General features: G+C 47.4%; 1 protein-coding gene across 1 annotated transcript in view; it reads right to left on the reverse strand.

The window, feature by feature from the left end:
• Positions 1-23,715, reverse strand: part of TTLL8 (tubulin tyrosine ligase like 8) — a 35,988-nt gene that overhangs the window by 566 nt on the left and 11,707 nt on the right. Inside the window, exons 9-13 of the mRNA XM_077757832.1 lie at positions 18,026-18,212; positions 5,293-5,441; positions 3,160-3,403; positions 811-1,246; positions 14-210 (exon numbers count right to left, since the gene is read on the reverse strand). Of these exons, the coding sequence (XP_077613958.1) occupies positions 14-210; positions 811-1,246; positions 3,160-3,403; positions 5,293-5,441; positions 18,026-18,212 (1,213 nt within the window). The remainder of the gene's footprint in view (positions 1-13; positions 211-810; positions 1,247-3,159; positions 3,404-5,292; positions 5,442-18,025; positions 18,213-23,715) is intronic.

Here is a 23,715-nt window from a genome sequence, read left to right on the forward strand (position 1 = left end):
CGCGAGCGCCTGCGCGTCGTTGAGCCCCAGGTCCCGGCGCGCCAGGCTGGGCACGGCCGAGGGGCACCTCGCGGTCAGCGGCCGGATGTCCCCGAGCGCGGATGGAAAGTTACTGCTGGGAATGGGCGGCATCTGCTTCCTGGCTGGCCTCACGCTCACGCCTTCCACGCACAGGTCGGAGCCGTGGAAGGGCGGCAGCTCCACCGAGGGCTGGGCGGAGGGGGGCGGCGTCAGGGCCCGGGGGACCCGTGCCCCCTCTCCCGCGTCCGGCCCCCCTGCCCGGGGACACCCGTGCTCCCCTCTCCCGTCCGGCTGCCCGGAGACCCTGGCTGGCTGCGCACCGCCCCCCCCCACCCCGCCCCAGGCTCCGGCACAGGGTCGCCCAGGCAGCCGGAGTCCCCGGCAAAGTGAGCACCCAGCGCGGAGGCCGGGCCCGCAGGAAGGCGCCGAGGGAGCGCAGGCCGGACAGACCCCTGAAGGAGGACGCGGTTTTCATCGGGGGGAGGAGGGGGCGAGGGGGGCACTGCAGGTCTGGAAAGGGACAGCCTGGTATTCGGAGTCTGGGGGCCACGGGCCTCCCACAAGTCCAGGGAGGGGCCCTCCCTGCAGCGACCACGAAGCCGGGGTGGCCTGGGGGGAGAGGGAGTAAGGCGGAGCGGCAAAGGGCTGGAGAGTCCCCCCGGGGGCGGGGGGTGTCCTGAGTTACTGCGCGGTTTGCTGAAGCGGCTGCAGCTACGCAGGGACCCAGGGACCCGCAGGAGCAGGTGCCTGGCCCCCAGCGCCTCCCCTGCCCCGCGCGCCCCGCCCCACCTGTCTCCACAGCAGCTCAAAGTTGCCGGTGTCGCAGTTGCGGTCCACCTTGCGGTCCAGCACCACCTTGATGGTGTCTTCCTGCACCTGGGCGCACAGCTGCGCCGTGACGGGCGTGGACGCGTGCATGGCGGGGCTGGAGTTGATCTCGATCAGCCAGGGCTGGAAGTCGCGGCCCAGGACGAAGTCGGCTCCGTACAGCTCGAAGCTGTTCTTGCGCGGCTCCACATGGTCCTGCGCCACCTTCATGGTGTTGGCGATGGCCCGCTTCATGGACGGGTAGATGACGTCCGCCCACACGGCCCCGCGGCCCCGCTTCTGCAGGTACTGGCGGAACCTGGTGCTGGTCCACGTGTTGTGGCAGGGCAGCCGCGGGCTGCGGTCCTCCTCGTTCCTCAGGCGCCTCTGGACCGAGTTGTTGCACAGGTGGATGGCGCTGCAGGCGAGGCTGCGGTCAGGCCGCCGCCCGCGACTCTGCAGCCGAGACCTTGGACCCTGCCACCCAGTCCCCCGAAACCCTCATGCCCCCACCGTCGCTGATGCCCGCACAGACACCTCCCCCTCTGGCCGACACCCTAGTCCCCGATCCGGCAGCCGGCCCCTAGCCCAGGGCGGCAGCGGGTGGGGCTCCCCCGGAAGTAACACCCCCCGGAGCCCCAGTTTCCCCATCTGCACCCGGCAATGGACTTGGGGCCCTTGAAGAGCCGGCCTGGGAGACAAAGTGAGAAAGAGTCTCTGTGAAGGTTTCGTGAATTAATTGACACTCTTGCCTTGCTTCAAACAGACTTTGAAACAGGTAAGTGGACGAGATGAGCCACCTGGATCTGGGTGGCGAAGCCTGTGCCTGTGACCCTGGATAGCTCACACTTGCGCAGGACAGATACGAGAAACAAGATCTAGGCATACAGAAGGGTCTAGCAACCCAAAAACAGTGGAATTAGGGTAGTGGACCCACAGTGCCAGTGCTGACTTTTGCCGGTTTGTCCCAGGCTGGGTGATGCCCTGTCGGAAGCGATTTCAGGGAATCTGTGTGCCTGGGGTGCGGGCTACGTCCCAGACGGAGAAATGGGGCTCAGAGAGGCAAGAGGTCTGCCAGGCCCACCCTCGGGACCCGGCGGGGGCGCTCTGGGCCTCTCACTGCCCGGGAGGCTCCTGCGCACAGTGAGCTCGGGCCCCCCGCCCCCCAGCCAGAACCACCGTCCCTGACAGCCTGTGACTCGCTGTGGCCGAGGGGCCAGGGGACCCCGTCAATCAGCTGCACAGCTGTCAGCCCTCCTAATTCTCAATGGCTCCCCTGGAAAGCCCCTGGCCAAGAGGCCTGGACGCCCAGCCGCACGCGCCCAGTGGGGTCACAAAGCAGAACAGGGGAGCCCTTGGTCTGGACAGAGTCCATGGAAATTCTCTGCCTGGAGGAGAGCATGTGTCCGAGGCTTTGCCAAGGGGCCCTCGCCATCCCTGCCACACACGTGTCCTGCCCACTTGGAGACCCTGGCAAGGTGTGGGCTCACCCTGGCGCCCCATTCCTGGAGGTCTGAGCCTCTGCCCAGCACCTCCACGTGGCACCCTCCCCAGCACCCCGCCCCCTGGGGCCTCAGGATCTGGGGTGCTGCTCACACCGTCCTGGCCTTTTCTGGCTCAGGTGCTCCTACCCCTTGTCCTTGCCTGGCGTGGCTGGGGTCCTCAGAGGACCCCTCAGCTCTTCTCGCATCCCACAGGCTGCACCCCTACCTGCCCCGCAGCGCCAGCAGGACCCCTGCCCATCTGCAGCACCCCCCACCTCAGGGCCTCTGGGACTCACAAAGAGAAGGCCCGGCAGGAATCCCTGAAGGGCGCTGAGGGGCTGGCACGAGCGGACGTGGCCCGGGAGCCCCCAGAAGTGCCCTGGCCTGCGTGCCCGGAGGATCCAGAGAGAGCGAAGGCCGGTGTGGCAGGCAGCACGTGCACACACTCATGGCCAGCTGGGGGCGTGCGTGTGAGCACAGCTGGCCACCCAGCCCTTCCAGCGGAGGGGGCGGCAGCCGCCACGGCGAGGGTGGCTCTGGCCCCGTCGTGGAGATGCCACGCCCAGGCCGCGCCTGGCACCTCGTGGGCACACGGCAAATGGTGCTTTTAGGATGTTCTGGAGAAGATACCCACACCCTGGGCGTGCAGAACACTGGCTTTGAGGCACAGTCGGCCTGGGCCGGCCGCTGGGGATGGAGATCATGTAACCGACCCGAGCCGCGCTTTCCTCACTTGTGCCTCAGGTGGTGACGGCACACGTGGCCCCCCCCAACGTCCTGCAGGTGTTGGTGGGAGCGCGCCACGCACCCCGCGTGGCCAGGGGCCCCAAGCTGACGTCCGACTGACCTGTCCAGGTTGTCCAGGGAGAAGCGCCGTGTGGAAAACCGCAGGTAGCTCTCCTTGTAGAACCAGACGGTGAGGGGGTTCCAGTCGGTGACCAGGAACCACTGCCTGATGTCAAACTTGGTGTCGTAGATGAGCAGCGGGGTCTCGATGTACTTCTGCGCCACCCACTTGTTGTCCCTGGCAGAGGGGCGGTCTGCGGCCACCAGCTCCAGGATGTCTTCCACTCGGTTCATGCACACGATGTCTGCAAGAGGCCAGCACTCAGCTGCGGGGCGCGGCGCACGGGGTCGCCTTCAGCCCCAAGGCCCACGACGGCTCTGATCCAGGACAGGAGCCAGCACGGCTGGGCGGCCACAACCAGCACCCCCGGCTCTCCCGGCAGGGGCCAGCCCCCAGGACTCAACAGAGGACACAAGAGTGGGGGGGGGCCGGGATGGGGACAGAGGCACTTTTATTTCTTTTAAACACAGTGACAAAGATAATCTGTCACCATTTGTTGTCTTTTTATCTGAGAGAGAGAGAAAGCAAGTGAGTGGGGGGGGGAGAGAGAGAGAGAGGGAGAGAGAGAGAGAGAGAATCCCAAGCACAGCTCACGCTCTGCAGTGGGAGGCAGGTCAGGCCTGATGGACAGGAGGGGGGAGCCGCCAGCAGACAGGTGCTCATAGCAAGAAGACCAGGCTGGGACAGAGCCGCTGGAGGAGCCCACGCCCAGCCCTGGGGGGTGGGGGTGGGGGAGGGCGGCTCTGGGGGAGAGTGGGCGGAGGCCCAGACCTGTGGGACCGGATGCAGTAACATCACAAATTAATAAAGATTTTTAAGTCACATAAAACGTAACCACTTATGAATGTGAAACACCAACAAAACTTCAATGGACTCAAGGGGAAAATTAAATATCCAAAGAAAAAGTCAAGTCTACTTAGATACTCAGGAAAGTGAGACCATCCCATAATACTAACAAGATGGACGTTGCAGTGAGCACCATCTTCCGAGGAAATTTCACAGACTTAAGGCTTTTACTGTCGTACAAGAAAGACTGGAAATAAATAAGCTGAGCATTAAAGTCAGAGCCAAGGGAGAAAAAAATCCCTCAAAGGAAACTGAAAAAATGCAACTTAAGGTTGGTTCTTTGGAAACACAAATAAGATTTTAAAACTTTGAAATTCTGTTTTTAAAAAAGAACATGCAACATTCGCCATTAGGAATAAAGAGAACACAGTCGTAGCTACAACACAAGATGAGGTACAAAACCTGAGCCCATCAGACAGAAACACAGACAAAAGTTACAGGCAGTAAGGACGTGCCTCCCAGACAGCCTGGTGCTCACAGGTGAGTTTTAAAAACTAACCTAGTGACAGGGGTTCTGCTCTTGTTTGACAGGAAGTCCTCACTCCATCTTAGCAGCTGGCATAAGCCTGTTGCCAACGCTGGAGAAGTGATACAAAACAGGAAACCCCAGCCCAGTTTAACGTGGGAACATCCCAGTTAATGAGCAAAGCTTGGAACTCAGGCATGAAGATCAGCGTCACGGAGCCATCTGCCCCACTGCGAGCCCCGAGTGGTGCACCTGCGCACCTGCACCCGAGCACCTCCAGCAGAGCACGTGTGCACCTGCACCTGAACATCTGTGCACCTGCACACCTGAACACCTGCACCTGCACACCTGCACCTGAGCACCTCAACACCTGCGCACCTGCACCTGTGCACCTGCATCAGAGCACATGTGCACCTGCACCTGAACATCTGTGCACCTGCGCACCTGCACCTGCACACCTGAACACCTGCACCTGCACACCTGCACCTGAGCACCTGAGCACCTGCACATCTGTACACCTGCGCACCTGAACACCTGCACCTGCGCACCTGCACCTGAACACCTCCACCAGAGCACGTGTGCACCTGCACCTGAGCACCTCCACCAGAGCACATGTGCAACCTGCACCTGAACATCTGTGTACCTGCGCACCTGAACACCTGCACCTGAATATCTGTGCACCTGCGCACCTGCACCTGAACACCTCCACCAGAGCACGTGTGCACCTGCACCTGAACATCTGTGCACCTGCGCACCTGAACACCTGCACCTGCGCACCTGCACCTGGCGTGCTGCACTCGAAGCCCCCAGCCTCCACTCACCTCTGCCACGGGACTTGGCTGCTGGCTTGATGATCCAGATGTTCCGAAGCCCATCGATCTCTGTCTGAGGGTTCACAGACGTGATTTTGTTCAGCAGAGCCTGGCACTGCGAAAAGTGATTTCTTGAATTGGAGATGAAAGCGTCACCGCTACAAAGCAAGACCCAGAGAGTCCATGAGATTCGCGAGACCTCTGTCATGCATGTGTGTAGTCAATGTGTTCCTGCGCTTTGTGGCATGTCTTTCCATTCTCTTTGCAGTGTTTCTTGATAAACAGAGTTTTTCATGTCAACAAAGTACACTTTATCAGCTTTTCTCTGATTAGTGCTCTTGGTGAACTATTTAAGAAACGTTTGCCTTCCTTGTGGTCATGAAGATTTACTCTATTTTTTTTTTTAAACTTTCACATGTCACGTGATACAGCTCAAATTAATCTTTGTGCATTTATGAGACGGGACTCAAGATACACTTTTTTTGTTTGTAAGGATGCTCACTGCTCAAGCACCATTTAGCGGAAGGACTAACCCTTCCTTGTGGATCTGCAGTGGCTCCTTGATCCTAAAGGACCATGTACATGAGATCTGCTTCTAGACTCTGTTCAGTTACACGGATCTGTTCATGCAGGCGGCCCAATGCCACCCTGTCATGATTACTGTAGATTGATAATGAGTCTTGCAATATGGGTAGAAGTCCTCTAATTTTGTTTTTCTTGATCAAGGTTATCTGGCTTTTCTTAAATCATTTATATTTCCAAATAAATTTCAGAATCAGTTTGTCAATTCCTCCCACCTCAGCCCCTAAGAAAAATCCCTGAATAGATTCTGGTTGGGATTACATTGAATCTATAGATTAGTTTTGGAAGGAAAAAAAATCTCTACACCACTGAGTTTTCTGATTCACGAACATGGTTTTATACGCACACGCACACACACACAGACTTTTTAGGACATTAGTTTCTATGTTTAATTTTATAATGTTGTGTTTAGGGTCTTCAATATATTTTATTATATTTTTTTCTGGATATTTGCTGGTATTGTAGATTGTATTTTTACATTCTCACTTCATGGTGTTGTTTATGCATAGAAACGCAATGGAATTCTGTATATTGACCTGGCACCCACTGACCTGGAAAAAGTCACATAATAATAATTTTCTGCACGTTTTGAAATTTTCCTACGTGCATAATCAGGTCATCAGTAAGTTGATTTGCTTCTTTCTGATCTTAGGCCGTTTATTTCTTTCTTCTGTACTATTAAACCAAACAGACCACGCAGCCAATACTGAATAGGAGTCATGATCGTGGACATCTTTGTCTCATTCTGATTTCAAGGGACACTTTCAACTAAGTGTGTTAACGGTTTCATTAGGAAATATGTTAGCTTTAGGATTTTTGTAGATGCACTTTTCAAATTAAGGAAGTTTCTTTTTTTCCAATTTGTTAAAAAAGAAAACAACAAGGTATTGCACAGGCATTGAACTTCATCAATGTTTTGCATTTATTGACATTATCATATAGTTTTCATCTTCTGTAAATGTAATAAAATCTACCAATTGACTTAAAAATTTTTTTTCATTATGGCAAAGTACATATAAAATTTATCACTGTACTGAACCATTTTAAGGCTTCATTTCAGTAGTAGTAAGAATATTATATAGTTGTGCAAGGATTATCCCCCCCCCCCATCCATCTCCAGGACTTTTCTGTCTCCCAAAACTGAAACTCTGTCCCCATTAAATACTCACTCCCGGTCTCCCTCCACCTGACCCCAGTACCCACCATCTACCTTCTGTCTCTGTGATTCTGGCTTCTCTATGTACTTCAAATAAGTGAAATGAAATAACATAACATTTGTATTTTTGTGACTGGCTTATTTCACTTATAATGATCAAGATTCATTCATACTGTAGCAGATACCAGAACTTTGTTAAACCAATTTTGAGTTCCTGGAACTTAAACTGGATATAAAGAAACAAAATTGTTTTTATTCATAGATGACACACCCTACATGTAGGAAATCCTAAGGAATACACACACATACATAGTACAAACTACTAGAACTAATAAATAGGTTCAGCAAAGTCACAGTCATAAGATCAATATAAAAAATAAGTTGTATTTTTATATTCTGCCAACAAAAAAGATTCTAGAACAAAATTAAGAAAACCGTTCCATTCATAACTGTATCAAAAAGAATAAAATACATAGGCACACATTTAACAAGAGAAATGCAAGATTTGAAAACTACAAAACATTATTGACATACATGTTAAAAGATCTAAACAAGTTGAGAAACAAATTTGTGAAAACTAACACATTCTTTTTTTTTAATGTTTATTTTTGTAAGAGTGAGAGAGAGTGCACAGGTGTGCATGAGCAGGGGAGGGGCAGAGAGAGACGTGGACAGAGGATCCAAAGTGGGTTCTGTACTGACAGCAGACAGCCTGACGTGGGGCTCAATGTCACGAACCATGAGATCGTGATTTGAGCCAAAGTCGGAAACTTAACCAACTGTGCCACCCAGGAGCCCCTTAACACATTCTTAAATAACCAAAGGGAAGAAATCACAAGGGAAATTAGAAAATACTTAGAGGGGTGCCTGGGTGGCTCAGTTGGTGAAGTGTCCAACTTTGGCACAGGTGATGATCTCATGGTTTGTGGGCTCCAGCCCCATACTGGGCTCTGTGCTGACAGCTCAGAGCCTGGAGCCGGATCTCCATCTCTCTCTGCCCCTCCCCTGCTTGTGTTCTGTCTCTCTGTGTCTCTCAAAAGTAAATAAACATTAAAAATTTTTAAAAAAGAAAATACTTAGAAACAAATGAAAATGAAAACACAACACACCAAAACATGGGATGCAGGGGAAGTGGCACTGAAGGAGAAAATTATAGTTGTAAAAGCTTACAGTAAAATATAAGAAACACCTCATATCAACAACCTAACTTTCTGCCTTAAAAAAAACTAGAAAAAGACGTGCACCTGGGTGGCTCAGTCAGTTGAGCATCTGACTCTTGATTTCAGCTCAGGTCATGATCTCACGGTTTATGGGATCAAAGCCTGCACTGGGCTGCACTGATAGTGCAGAGTCTGCTTGGAATTTTCTCTCTCTCTCTCTCTGCCCCTCCCCATCTAGTGCTCTTTCTCCTTCTCTCTCAAAATAAATTAATAAACATTTTTTAAAAGAAAGAAATTAGAAAAAGAATAAACTAGGCCCAAAGCTAGCAGAATGAAGTAATCAATAAAGATTAGATCAGAATTAATCAAAAGAGAGAAAATTAAACTAAAAGTTGGCCCTTTGAAAAGATCAACAAAATTGACAAACTTTTAGCTGGATAGACCTAGAAAAGAGAAAATACACAAATTGCTAAAATAAAAAATGATATTGGGGACATTACTGATTTTACAGAAATAAAGACTACAGATTATAGTTTTTAATATAAACTATAAAAATCTGTATAAAAATTACAGATTATAAAGGAATACTATTGGAGAGTTGTACACCAACAAATGTGATAACCTAGATGAAATGGGCAGATTCCCAAGAAATACAAAATCTATCAAGATTCAATAGTGAAGAAACAGAAAATATGAATAGATTTATAAAGACTAAGGGTATTGAATCAGTAATCAAAAATCTCCCAACAAAGAAAAGCCCAGGACCTGATGGCTTTGCTGGTGAATTCTATCAAACATTTAGAGAAGAACCATACCAGCCCTTCTCAAACTTTTCCAAAAAACTGAAGGGGAGGGAATACTTCTTAAATCATTCTGTGAGGCTAGCATCGCCTTGATACCAAAGCCAGACAAAGACACTATAAGAAAGCTACACACCAGTATTCCTTATGAGTATTGGTGTAAAAAAAAAAACCTTAACAAAATGCCAGCAAACCAAACTCAGCAGCCTATTAAAGGCTTATACACCACGACCAAGTAGGATTTATTTCTGGAATGCAAGGATGGTTTGACATATGAAAATCGATTAATTTAATATATCACATTAACGGAGAAGAGGAGGGACACGTGAGTGGCTCAACTGGTTAAGTGTCTGACTCTTGAATTCAGCTCAGGTCATGATCTCAGGGTTGTGGGATTGAGCCCCACATTGGGCTCTGTGCTGACTGTAGAGCCTGCTTAAGATTTGTTTGCTCTCTCTCCTCCTCTACCCCATCCTGCTTGTATACTCTCTCTCTCTAAAAATGAAATGAAATAAAATAAAATAATTTAAAAAACAGGTGAAGGGGAAACAACCTACATGATCATCCTGATGCAGAAAAAGCATCTGACAAAATTTAATAACGTTTCCTGATAAAAAAACACTCAACAAACTAGGAATAGAAGGAAACCACCTCAATATAATGAAGGCCTCAATATATATGAAAACATCAGCAATCACTATACTCAGTGGTGAAAGACTGGAAGCTTTCCCTCAGGACTGAGAATAGGACAAGAATGCCTACTTCAAACATTCAGCAAAGTGGTGAAAGTGTCAGCAAGAGCAATCAAGCAAGGAAAAGAAATAAATGGCATTCAAACAGGAAAAGGGGAAATAAAATGATCTGTTTGTAGATGATATGATTGTATACATAGAAAATCTTGAAAATTCCCCCCCAATTATTAGCTGTTATAATAAATAGTAATAATAAATAATAATATTTAGTAGCTGTTATAGCTGATAAATGAAATGCAAAGTAGCAAGATACAAAGTTGATAACAATAAAAATCAGTTGTGTATCTATACACCAGCAAGGAACAATCTGAAAAGAAAAAAAAAAAAAAAGGAAATTACATAAACAATTCCACTTACAATCACATCAAGAAGAACAAAACACAGTACTTAGGAATTAACCAAGGAGGGGCGCCTGGGTGGCTCAGTCGGTTAAGCGTCCGACTTTCGCTTGGGTCGTGATCTCGCGGTTCGTGGGTTCGAGCCCCGCGTCAGGCTCTGTGCTGACTGCCAGCTCAGAGCCTGGAGCCTGTTTCAGTCTGTGACTCCCTCTCTCTCTGACCCTCCCCTGCTCGCGCTGTCTCTCTCTCTCTCCTAGAAATAAATAAAACATTAAAAAATTGAAAAAAAAAAAAGGAATTAACCAAGGAAGTGAAAGGTACAATGAAAATCAAAAGTTGCTGAAAGAATTGAAAGAAGACATAAACAAATGGAAACATCCATGTTTATGGATTAAAAGATTTAATTTTGTTTAAGATGTTGATAGTATCCAAAATGATCTACAAATTCAATACAATCCCTATCAAAATCCCAATGGTATTTTTCACAGAAATAAAAAAACCCATCCTAAAATTCAAATAGAATCTCAAGGGACCCCAAATAGCCAAAACAATCTTGAAAAAGAAGAACAAAGTTGGATGACACACATTTCTTAATATCAAAACTTACTACAACAAAGCTGCAGTAATCAAGATGGTGTGTTACTGGCATAAAGACAGACATAAGACCAATGAACTAGAATAGAGAGCCCAGTGACAGGTGAGCCAAGACTATTCAATGGGGAAGGACACACTTTAACAATGGTGCTACACCCATACGCAAAAGGATGAAATTGGGGTCTTCCCTAAAACCATATGCAAAAGTCGATTCCAAATTATCCAAAAATTGATTCAAAATTATTCAAAAAAATTAGGACCAAAGACCTAAATGTAAGATCAAAACTATAAAAATCTTAGGAAAAAACACAGGGCAAAAGCTTCAAAACACTGAATTTCACAATGATTTCTTTGATACGACAGCAAAGTACAGGCAATGAGAGAAGAAGCAAATTGGACTTCATGAAAAGTTTTAAGTGTGTGCATGAAAAGATATAATCAACAGAGTAAAAAGGCAGCCCATGAAATCAAAATCATGTATCTCATAGGGGGTTATCAGATGCATCTGAAAAGTGCATCTCTGTGCATCCAGAACTTACAGGGAACTCCCAACCCTCAGTCACAACTAAAACAACTGAGTCATAAATGGGCAAAGGACTTGAATAGACACTTCTCCAAAGAAGACATACAAATGGCCAATAAGATGCTCAATACCACTGGTCATTAAGGATATTGAAGTCAAAGCTATAGTGAGCTACTACCTCACACCCATTAGAGTGGATATTATTTTTTAAAAGGCATAGAAAATTTTAAAATGTTGGCAATGATTTAGAGAAATTGGAACACTTGTGCACCATTGGCGTGGATGTGAAACGGTGCGGCTGCTGTGGAAAACAGTATGGCGGTGCTCAGAAAGTTAAAAATAGCATTACCACATTACCTAGAAATCTCATTTCTGGGTTCACACCCAAAAGAATTGAAAGCAGAATCTCAAGAGATATTAGTGCACCCCTGCTTATAGCAAGCAGCGTACTCACAACAGCTGAAATGTGGAAGCAACTCAAGTGTCCACTGACAGATGAATGGATAAACAGAAGGTACTAACCATATAGAACTAAATACTATTGACCCTTTAAAAGGAAGGAAACTCTGATACCTGCTACAACATAGATGAACCTCGAGGACATTATAAATGAAATAAGCCAGTCCAAGAGACAAATTCAGTACGGTTCTACTTCTATGAGGCACCTGGAGTAGTCAAACTCACGGGGACAGGAATTAGATGGTGGGGGCCAGGGGCTGGAGGGAACATGGGGAGTTGGTGTTTAACGGGGACACAGTTTCAGTTTTACAGGATGAAAAGAGCTATAGAGATGGATGGTGGCGATGGTCACGCAACATTACTGATATTTGATACACTTAGGTGAATATTTTTAAATGGTTCAGATGGCAAATTTTGTTATGTTTATTTTATGACAATAAAAAGTGGAAAAATATAAGTAGAGGTAGAATAAGTGACAGCAGCGTAGCAGATGAGAAGGGAGGGAAGGAGCCTGCGGCTGTGATGCTGGGTGGGAACGAGTCTGACTATAGTAAACCAAGAATGTATATTGTAATCTCCAAGGTAATGCCTGAAAGACAGAAGCAAAAGTGTGTAATTAGAAACCAAATATGGTAGATAAAGTGATTAACAACGTTTAATTAGGATGCTTCCTTATTTAGGTCACAAGTAGTAAGCAGTGGCTAGCCATTCTCCTGTCGTAACAAGTAGGAAAAAGCCCCAGATAAATGGCAAAATCCATGTTTTTCAAAATATCGGAGGGTCGTGGACATGAGGAGGGACAGGTGGAGTACTTCTAGGCCCTTCCTGGGTGAGCTGAGTTCGTTGGCCATTTTATTCCCCGGGAATATCTTCCAAGTCTGGGTGAAGGTTCAGATTCGGGCTTGGCCTGAATTTCTTAAGGAAATTCTTAAGGAATGAAAAGCCACTTGGCCATGACAACTGTCATGAAAGACCTAAATCTAGAGATGTTCAAAACACACGGCCAGTTTTTCCCAGGGCACAGAAGACGGTCGGCCTGGGCTAAAAAGACCCAGAACCCTTCTAGTCCCGGGGGACGTGGGAAGAAATTTCTCCTGAAGGGCGGGGCCTGTGGCAACGTCTTTCAGTCTTACTCCTGAGACACTGGACGCCAGAGGGCACTGAACGGGCCCAGAGCTACCAGCCGGCTCGCTCCGGCTGCCTGGCTGAGGGCGTGAGCTCCACACCAGATCTACAACGGAGGGAAACGTGGGTGCGTCCTGAGGAAAGAGCATAAATGTCCGCCCTATACCCCCTTTAGGGACAAGGCCAGGATACCAACATTGACGAGACGGAGAAGAGGCAGGGAAATCTGATGGAGAGGAAGTGCAAAGGCAAGTGATGTAAGGATGGTCCTGATGCTGGAGTCAGAGCTCGGTAGATCCCAGATCAGCCTGGAGACAGCAGAAGACAAGGCCGCCAAGCCTCAGGATGGGCCCATAGAAAGTATCCGAACTTAGCCTCAGGGAAGAAAAAGGAACGAGGAAACCAGCACAGAGCAGAGAGACGTACGAACCACAGGCACACAGTCCGCTATGCGTGTAACTGGAGCCCGAGAAGGGGAGGAGCAGAATGAAGAAGCAATAGGTGGAAGATGACGGCTGAGAACTTTTCCGAATTGATAAGAGACTCCAACACGCAGACTGAAAAGCTCCAAAGCCTCTAGGCAGAGTAAATACAAAGAAAACCACATCTGGGCACCATAAAGTCAGACTTCTAAAAAAGGAAAAAAAGAAACAAAGGAAATCTTAAAAGGCAGCCTGAGGGAATAAAAACAGTGTTTCAGAGCAGCGGTAATAAGACTGAGGCAACAGCTAATTTTCAACAGAAACCATGAATGCTCAAAGACGATGGAATATCATCTTCAAAGTGCCGGGGTTGAGGGGGAGGGCACTACAGTTCTACCCCAGGTGAAAGACCTTTGAAAATGAAGACAAACTAAAACCGAGAGGGTTCTTTACAGCAGAACGGGACTGTAATAAATATTAAAGGAATTCTGTTAGCCTGAAAGCAATGACCTCAGAGGGAATCACGTAACTGCAGAAAGGAATGAAAAGCCCATGATCGTTTAAAGCAACAATAACAGTCACGTCTGGTGGAGTCCGCACCCACACACGAGTAAAATGTGTGACAGCAACATCATAGAGCGAAGAAGGAAGCAAATGGAGCCAAACTAGTGTAAGGTTTTAAATTGTCCAAGAAATGGTAAAAAAAAAATTTAAGATAGACGGTGATGAGTCAAAATTGCATACTGTAATATCTAGTATAACCACTAAAAATACAAAAGTTTGTATCTTGAAAGAGAGGATAGGAGATAAAATGGAATAATTGGAACTAGTTCACTCATGAAAAGAAGGTAGGAGAGGAAGTATAATGAAACCAAGAGCAAGTCAGGAAATAGAAAACAAAGAGAAAGATGGTAAACTTGAACCCAGCTATATTCATAGTGACTCAGTGTAAATGGAAAAAACACTCCAATAGAAAGGATTGTGAGATTGGGCAAAGGCAAGATCTAGACATTAATATATGCTCTTTATATGGGACCTACTTCCAAATATAAAGGCACCAACAGATTGAGAGTAAAAAAGTTGAAAAAGATACAGGTCTTGCACACACTAATCAAAGGAAAGCTATACTAATATTGCAAAAAGTAGAATTAAGGCAAGAAATATTAATAGCGTTAAAGAGGAGATTTTTGTAATGAACAAAAGGTCCAATCAAAGGAAGATCAAACAGGGGCGCCTGGGTGGCTCAGTCGGTTAAGCGTCCGACTTCAGCTCAGGTCATGATCTCACGGTTCGTGGGTTCGAGCCCCGCGTTGGGCTCTGTGCTGACAGCGCAGAGCCTGGAGCCTGCTTCAGATTCTGTATCTCCTTCTCTCTCTGACCCTCCTCTCTTCATGCTCTCTCTCTCTCTCTCAGAAATAAATAAAACATTAAAAAATTTAAAAAAAGGAAGACAAAACGATCCTGAATTGGACGTAGTGAGTTACTGCATCAAATTATACAGAGTAACAATCACACAACTAAGCGCAGAAACACAAGAACACCAAGCATAGTTGGAGGCTTCAATTCTGTTCTCGGCATCTCAGGGAGCAAGCAGGCAGGATAATCAGTGAGGATATAGATTTCAATAACTTGACTCAATTGCGATTTTCAGGACACACCATCTAGCAAGCAGGTACTATACTCGAGTGTACATGAGAAGTTTGCTAAGACACATCACGTTCTGGGCCAAAAGCAAGTTTCAACAAAATTCATGTTTCTTCTTCTGCTGCTTCTCCTTCTTCTAAGTGATGGGCTCAAGGCCATACTTTAATAGAACTAGGGTTTGAATTCAGGCCTACTGCCCCTGAAACCCATGTCTACTTAATTATGCTAATTGCCTCTCATGTTTCTTGTTTATCAGTAGTGGATGTCTATACATACAAAACAGAACATTGATCTTTATCCCTTACCATATGCAAAAATTAAGTAATTTGATTAATTAATCATAAAAGATTAAAACTGAAAGATAAAACACTGAAGCATCTAGAAGAACTCAGAGGACAACATTTTCATGATCTTGGATAAGTAAAGGTTTCTTAAACAGGACTCTTAAAAGCCCTACCATAATAGAAAAAAATCAAAACACTGGGCTTCATAAAAAGAAACAAACAAAAAAACATTGAGCGGTAAAAAGACAAGGCATACACTAACAGAGGGTATTCTTTTTTTATATAGTGTATATATACATATACATATATATACATGAATCTTTATTTTATTTATTTTCATGTTTATTTTTAAGAGAGAGACAGAGCATGAGTCAAGGTGGAGCAGAGAGAGAGGTAGACACAGAATCTAAAGCAGGCTCCAGACTCTGAGCTCTCAGCACAGACCCCAATGCGGGCTTGAACCCATGAACTGTGAGATCATGACCTGAGGCGGAGTCAGAGATACTCAACCAACTGAGCTACCCAGGCGCCCTGAGCGGGTATTCTTAATGCACATATCCAACAAAAGACTCAGTCAGGAATGCTTAGAGTACTCTTAGAAATCCCTTTAAAGATGTGCAACCACTCCTGAGGCCAGGAAAGCAGAGGCAAAAACAAACTACTGGGATCAGAACAGAATAAAAAGTTTCTGCACAGTGAGGGACGCCACCAAAAAAACTAAAAGGCAACCTTCATAATGGGAGAAGACATTTGCACGTGACACATCCAATAAAGGGGTAGTATCCAAAATATATAAAGAACTTATACAACTCAACACCCAAAAAACAAGCAACCCTATTTAAAAATGGGCAGAAGACACGTACAGACATTTCCCCATAGAAGACATGCAGATGGCCAGTGTACACATGAAAAGATACTCAACATCACTCATCATCACAGAAATACAAATTAAAACCATGATGAGACACCACCTCACACCTGTCAGAATAGCTATAAGAAATAACAGGTGTTTTTGAGGGTGGGTTGGGGAACCTTCTTGCACTGTCAGGGGGAATGTAAACTGGTGAAGCCACCCTGGAAAACAGTGTGGAGCTTCCTCAAAAAGTTAAAAATAATAATCGCACTACTGAGTATTTACTCAAGAATACAAAAACACTGATTCGAAAGGATACACGTGTCCCTATGTTGATGCAGCTTTTTCTACAAGAGCCAAATTATGGAAGCAGTCCAAGTGTTCATTGACTGATGAGTGGATAAAGAAGATGTGGCGTGTATACATACAATGGAATATTATTCGGCCATAGAAAGAATGAAATCTTGTCTTTTGCAATAACATGGATGGATCTAGAGAGTAAATGCTAAGTGAAATAAGTCAGAAAAAGACAAATACCATGTGATTGCACTCAACAAACAAAACAAATGAGCAAAGGGGGGAAAATGAGGGAGACAAACCAAGAAAGACTCAGCTCCAGAGAACACACCAATGGTCACCAGACAGGAGGTGGGGGATGGAGAAGTAGGCGATGGGGATGAAGGAGCACACCTGTTGGGCTGAGCACCGTGTGGGATTTAAAAAAGAGAACACAGAGAACATTTTAAAAAGGCTACCAAGCTAGTAAGAATAGTGATGGTGATAATAATAGAAATATTAACAACAACAAGAAAATAATAAAAAAATTTAATAAATACGATTTAAAAAGAGATACCAGCCTGATTTTTTAAATACACAAAAGATGTGAGCAAGCACCTCACAAAAGACGCTCAAATGACTGATCAGCGTCTGAAGCAACAGTCGACACCACTGGCGTCAGAGAAATGCAAACGAAGACCGCGATAAAGTGACCAAGGAGAGGAAACTCAGAAGGCTGGCAGCGGCAAGGCCGTCTGCCTCGTGCAGGAAGTGGAGCCCACGCTCAATGCTCTTGGCATCTGGATACGTAGAGCCACTTTGGAAAATGTTCACACACCGGGGGTAACCCAGCTGCTCGCCCACATCGGGAGGGCAAAGTCTGCGGTGCGGATAGCGTGAAACCCTGCAGGGCAGCAGAGAGGCCTGCCCCACGCACCGGTGTGGATGAACCCCAGACTTCACGTCAGGCTCCAGTCACAAAGGAGAGAGCACAGACCGCGAGAGTCCGTGAACGCGACGTTCCACAAGGAGACGGGTTAAGGCGCAGCAATCAGGTGCGACCTCTGTGGGGTCTCTGCCTGCGAAGGGTTCCCGGGGGCCCGAAGGGGCTGCAGATGCTTTTCCTCCCGAGCTGCTGGCGGTGGCACCAGGCGGGCACGTGTGAGAAGTGGTCCAGCCGGGCAGACGCCGGCACGCAGCCCACCCGGTACTACACTCACGTGTCGATCAGAAAGAGAAGAAAACACATGATTGATCCAAAGAAGCGAAGAAGGAATAAAAGAGCGACAGTGTCCCTGGGGGGTGGGGGCTCCGGGCAGACCCTCCGCAGAGCCGGTCCTGCCCTGCTGCAGGGCTGCCCGGGGCGCCTCTGCCCCCGCTCCTCTGCTGGCCGCTGCAAAGGCGGGGGAAGGACTCAGCCTTTGGACTCCCACGCGGTAGGGAGCCCTGAAGGCCGCGGAGGGCCAGGGGGGCCAGGCCAAGCAAGCGTCCTGCGGCTCCTGACTGCCCAGAGCCCATTGTGGGGTTCGAATGAGGTAAAAGACAAGAACCGTGTGGAAGGTGCTTTAGGCCATGTGACCCAAAGGTGTCCCCAAGGAGTGTCATCCTTTTATGAGCCAACAGGGACTTGGTGAGATCTGGGTACCCCAACACGTCGACAGGCGCCCCGGCCCCCGGACAGGCACTTCAGGCAGCCTTGACAGCTCCTGACGCCCCGCCCCCCACGCCCCGTGGGCCCACGGCCACCTCACTACCCGCACGCGGCGCATCTTACTGAACGAGGGAGTAGTACTGCTGCGTCAGGTCCTTCCACTCGTCCTCCGTGAGGCCCCGGCCGGCGTCCCTGGAGCCGTCGATGTCCCTGTGCTCCCGCTGCCCCAGGTAGGCCTGGCACGCCTTGCACGCGGTGTCCACTAGCTCCCCGGGGAGGCCCGTGGGCTTGGATTCCGCATTCTCGGGACCTGCAACCCAAACACAGGCTCGTGGAATGGGGACCGCCTGCGGCACCGGACACGGCCGCCCCGGCCCCGCCAGCCCGGGCACCACGCCTGCCTCCGGCCAGGTGCCTTCCCGGCCCTCCACCCTGCAACCGCGCGCGGCACCCGTGAACGCGACACAACCTCCTGACTTGCCACAAGAGCCCCACTTCTCTGAGCCCACGCGGTAACTCCTTGGCCAGCAGTCCTGCTTGATGCCCGGAGGCCGCTGCGGGCTTGGCGGCACCTGTGGCCGCCTCTTACCCAGCACCCCACTCTCCCGGAACCCCAGAGTCGAGCTGGACCCGCGGGGCTCAGGAAGCAGGGAGTTGCCCCGGCAAGGCGAAAGCGACCCGAGTGGCCCCCAGCCGCGGGCCCAGAGGGAGAGCGAGTGACAGCCAGCAGCTGTCTGTGCGCTCGCGGGGAAGGAGCCTGAAGAAAGGCCAACCCGGGAACCCGGAGGTTCGTGAGGACGAAAGCAGCTCCACAAACTGGGGTGGGGTGGGCGTGGGGGGGTGGAGGCCCGGCAGACCCAGCGGACCCCCGACCCCCGACCGGGCCCGGGACAAAGTGCGCGTTCACATGGTGCTACGGGGATTACAACATGCGTTTTTAACCTGCACTGCGGTGAAATGCACAGAACGCAAAAACAACCGTTTTAAAGTGAAAAATTACTCTTCTGTTTTCTGATCAGGAGCCTGGATGTTGTCTACCGTCCCAACAACAGGTAAAAAGCTGACCTGAAAAGTCAACAACTCTGCTGCTTCCGAGCGGAGGTCGCCAGACAAAGCGCTGCCCCTAAGCTGCAGAGAAAGTGAGGCGGACACAGCGAATCCACCTCCCCGGGGCACGGACCCTCCGACCCCAACACCCGGACAGGAAAACCTGAACTGTAATAGACGAACTGCTGCAGGCTCCGTGTGGGCACATCTGACAGTTAAAAATTCCGGACAATCTGGCTTGGGGGCCCCACGCTTTCCTCAGTCTTACCTCTGGGAACTTGACCTGGTTTTCACAGTGAGTGTGGGAGAAAAACCCCTCCTGCTTCTGGCAAGGAAAGTGAAAAGGGACCATCTTGCAGCTTGCCAGACCATTCTGTTCTTAGTGAGGCCCGCCCTCAGGAGAACTAGCTACCCAGAGCCTGACCTGCGGGGGGCGGGGGGGGGGGAACCCAACTCCAGCCCCCGCGGGCCCTCTGTCCCGCCAAAGGGGGTAAAACTGAGAAGCACTAGTGACGTTCACAGTCCGGGGGCATAGGCTCATTAAAGACTGAGACCTAATCATAACACTATAGCACACTTTATCAGACAAAATTTTTTAAAAATTTGAGGAAAAAACTGAGGAAAATTGAGATCTGCCAAGAAATGTCAAGTGTTTCAGAGAGAAGGAAAAGAATATAGGTCAGGTCCACATCAGGAAAGGAAGAGTGTTAGAGAAGGAATAAAGGTAAAATAAAAACTTTTATTTTTCTTATTCTTGGTATTTAATTTTTCTTATTCTTATTTTTATTCTTATTTTTAATAAGATTATTTTTATAATTCTTGGGGTGCCCGGGTGGCTCAATCACTTCAACGTCAGACTCTTGATTTTGGCTCAGGTCATGATCAGGTCAAGGGATAGAGCCCTGGAGATCAGGCTCTGCGCTGAAGGTGAGGAGCCTGCTTCAGATTCTGTGTCTCCCTCTCTCTCTGCCCCTCTCCCGGTCGCTCTCTATCTCTTTCTCTCTCAAAATAAAGAAACATTTTCTTAAAACAAGAAGACATCATTTTAGATATGGACATTAATGTCTCATGGACATTAAAAAGATAGTAAGGAAATACTATGAACTCTCTGCACACAAATTTGATAATCTAGAAGAAATGGACCAATGTACTGAAAGATACAACCTGTCAAAATTCACACAAAAAGAAATAGATGATCTGAATAGGCCTATATCTATCAAAGAATTCGAGTCAACAATTAAATTAATTTGAGTCTTCCTTCTAAAACAGAAAGCACCAGTGAATCCAAATGGGTTCACTGATGAATTCTACCAAACATTTAAAGAAGAAATTATAGGGGCGCCTGGGTGGCTTAGTCGGTTGGGCGTCCGACTTTCGCTTAGGTCATGATCTCGCGGTTCGTGGGTTCGGGCCCCGCGTCGGGCTCTGTGCTGACTGCCAGCTCAGGGTCTGGAGCTTGTTTCGGAGTCTGTGTCTCCCTCTCTCTCTGACCCTCCCCTTCTCACGCTGTCTCTCTCTCTCTCGCCTAGAAATAAATAAAACATTAAAAAAAATTTTAAAGAAGAAATTATAGTGATTCTCTATAATCTCAGTAGATAGAAACAGGGAATACTTCCTTCCTCGTTTTATGAAGCTACCTCTACCCTTTACCCAAACCAGAGAAAGACATGAGGAAACTGTAGACCAAAATCTCATGAATAATAGTGCAAAAATGCTCACCAAAATATTATCAGGTCAAATCCAACAATGTATAAGAAGAATTATACACCATGATCAAATAGGATTTATCTCAGGTATGCAAAACTGGTTCAACATTTGAAAATCAATTAATGTAATTTATGACACATCAAAAGGCTAAAGAAGAAAACTTACATGATCATACCAATGAAAAAGCATTTGACACAATTCAACTCTCATTCGTGATAAAAGCTCTCAGCAAGCTAGGAATAGAGAGGAACTTTCTCAACTTGAAGAAGAATATATACAAAAACCCCCTAGAGCTAATATTATACTTAATGTTGAGAAACAAGAAATTTACACTCTAAAATCAAGTGCGAGGCAAGGACCTCTTCCCTCTTGCCACCATTTTTCCAACATCATATTGGAAATCCCAGCTAATGCAGTAAGACAAGAAAATAAAAGGTACATAGATTGAGTAGGAAATAAAGGTGTCTTTATTCATACATGACATGATTATCTATGTAGAAAATCTGAAAGAAATCAACAAAAAACTCCTAGGACTAATAAGTGATTACAGTCACTTTCCTATGTACCAGAAATGAATTACTAGAATTTGAATTAAAAACACAATACCATCTACATTGCCACACAAGAAAATTAAATGAATACATAAATAAATCTAACAAAATATGTTCAAGATCTATATGAAGAAAACTACAAAACTCTGATAAATGAAATCAAAGAAGAATGAAATTAATAGTGAGATACTTCATGTTCGTGACTGGGAAAGATTCATTGTTAAGATGTCAGTTCTTGGGGCACCTGGGTGGCTTGGCTGGTTAAGCATCCAACTCTTGATTTCGGCTCAGGTCATGATCTCACGGTTTGTGGGATCAGGCTCGTGTCAGGCTCTCCCTCTCTCTCTGCTCCTCCCCCACTCGTGCTGTCTCTGTCTCCCTCAAGATAAATGAATAAACTTAAAAAAAGGATGTCAGTTCTTCCTGCTCAATCTATAAATTCAATACAATCCCAATCAAAAGCCCAGCAAGGCACTTTATGGATATTGACAAGTTGATTCTAAAGTTTATATGGAGAGGCAAAAGATGCAGACTAGCCAACCCAATATTGAAAGAGAAGAACAAATTGGAGAATTGACACTATTCAACTTCAAGTCTGACCACAAATCTATGTAATCAAGACAGTGCGGTATTGGTGAAATAATACACAAACAGATCACTGGAACAGAATAAAGAGCCCAGAAATAGACCCACAAAAATACGGTCAACTGATCCATGACAAAGGAGCAAAGGCAATACAATGGAAAAAAAGTGGTCTTTTCAACAAATTGTGCTGGAACTGGTGCAAAAAAGTGCACACACAAAAGAATTTAGATAAAGATTTTACACCTTTCATAGAAATTAACTCAAAATGGATCATACACCCAAGTGTGAAACGCAAAACCACAAAATTCCTAGAAGACAACATGGGAAAACGCCAAGATGAACCTGGGTGCGGCGATAAGGTTTTAGACATAAATCCCAAAATCCCATAAATCCCAAAGCCATAGTCTATGAAAGAAATACTTGATAAACTGGACTTAATGCTATCAAGAGGATGAGAAGATAATCCATGGGCTTGGAGAAAATATTTGCAAAAGACACATCTCATAAAGGGCTGTTATGCAAAACACACACACACACACACAACCCCTCTTAAACCTCAACAATACAAATTTTCAAATTATAGGGAAGCTGATCAGATTTCCCATCAAAGAATGTATTTACAGATGGCAGAGAAGTATATTAAAAGATGCTCAGGACGCCTGGGTGGCTCAGTCGGTTGAGAGTCTGACTCTTGATTTCAGCTCAGGTCATGGTCCCAGGGTCATGGGATACAGCCCCTTGTCAGGGTCCACACTGAGCGTGGAGCCTGCTTCAGATTCCCTCTCTCCCCCCCTCTGCCCATCTCTCCCCCACTCATGCTCTCTCTCTCCAAACTGAAATTAATTAATTACTTAACTAATTAAAATAAAAAGAATTGCTTTAAAAAATAAAATAGAGGCTCCTGGGGTGGCTCAGTTGGTTGAGCATCTGACTCCTGATTTGGGCTCAGGCCATGATCCCTGGGTTGTGGGATCGAGCCCCATGCAGGGCTCCGTAATGAGCATGGGGCCTGCTTAACATTCTCCCTCCCCCTCTGCCCATCTTCCCTGCTTTCTCTCTCTAAGAAATAAGAAAAAATTTTAAAGATATCCTCTCTCTCTCCCTCTCTCTCCCTCTGCCCAACTGATACACTCTCTCTCTAAAAATATGTAAATAAATAAATAATAAAATACATACATACATACATAAAAATAGTGTATTTTAAAAAGTAAACGAAATAAAAGGTGCCCAACACCATGCGTCACTGGGTGCGTGCAGATGAAAACAGCAGGTGACGCCACACACTTCTCGGAGGGGCCCGGATCCGGAGCGCCGGCCTCCCTGAGCACGTGGTGCGGCCACGTTGGGGGACAGCTTGGCTGTGTCCTACCAAACTAAACATACTCTTACCATCGGATCCGGCATTCGGGCTCTTTGGTACTTAGCCAAACGAACTGAAAACTTACAGCTGTACAAGAACCTGTGTATATGGCAGCTTTACTCATAATTGCCCACGCTTGGAAGAGCCACCGTGTCCCTCAGTAGTGGCTGGACGAGCAGGCCACGCGGCGGGCCGTCCGGACGGTGGAGTATTACTTGGTGCAAACGGGAAGTGAGCCATGAAAGGCTGGAGGACCTTAAATGTGCATCACTGAGTGCAAGCGGCCAACCAGGAAAGGGTGTATGATTTCAGCCGTATGACACCTGGGGAGGCAGAAGGAAGCCGCAGTGAAAGGACCAGTGGTGGCCGGGGTGGGGACGGCGGGACGGCGAGGCAGGCGCGGGGCCGTCAGGGCAGGGGCACTGTGTCCCATGCCACCGTGAGGGACCCACACCACCTACAGGACGGCACCTCAGTGCAAACTGCGAGATAGCCACGTGTGCATAGGGCGTTGTCGTAACAAAGGCACCAGCTGGTGGGGACGCTGGCGGTAGAGGAGGCTG

The sequence above is a fragment of the Crocuta crocuta genome, unplaced genomic scaffold, assembly GCF_008692635.1.
Source record: "Crocuta crocuta isolate KB4526 unplaced genomic scaffold, BGI_CrCroc_1.0 scaffold143, whole genome shotgun sequence".
NCBI classification, from domain to species: domain Eukaryota; kingdom Metazoa; phylum Chordata; class Mammalia; order Carnivora; family Hyaenidae; genus Crocuta; species Crocuta crocuta.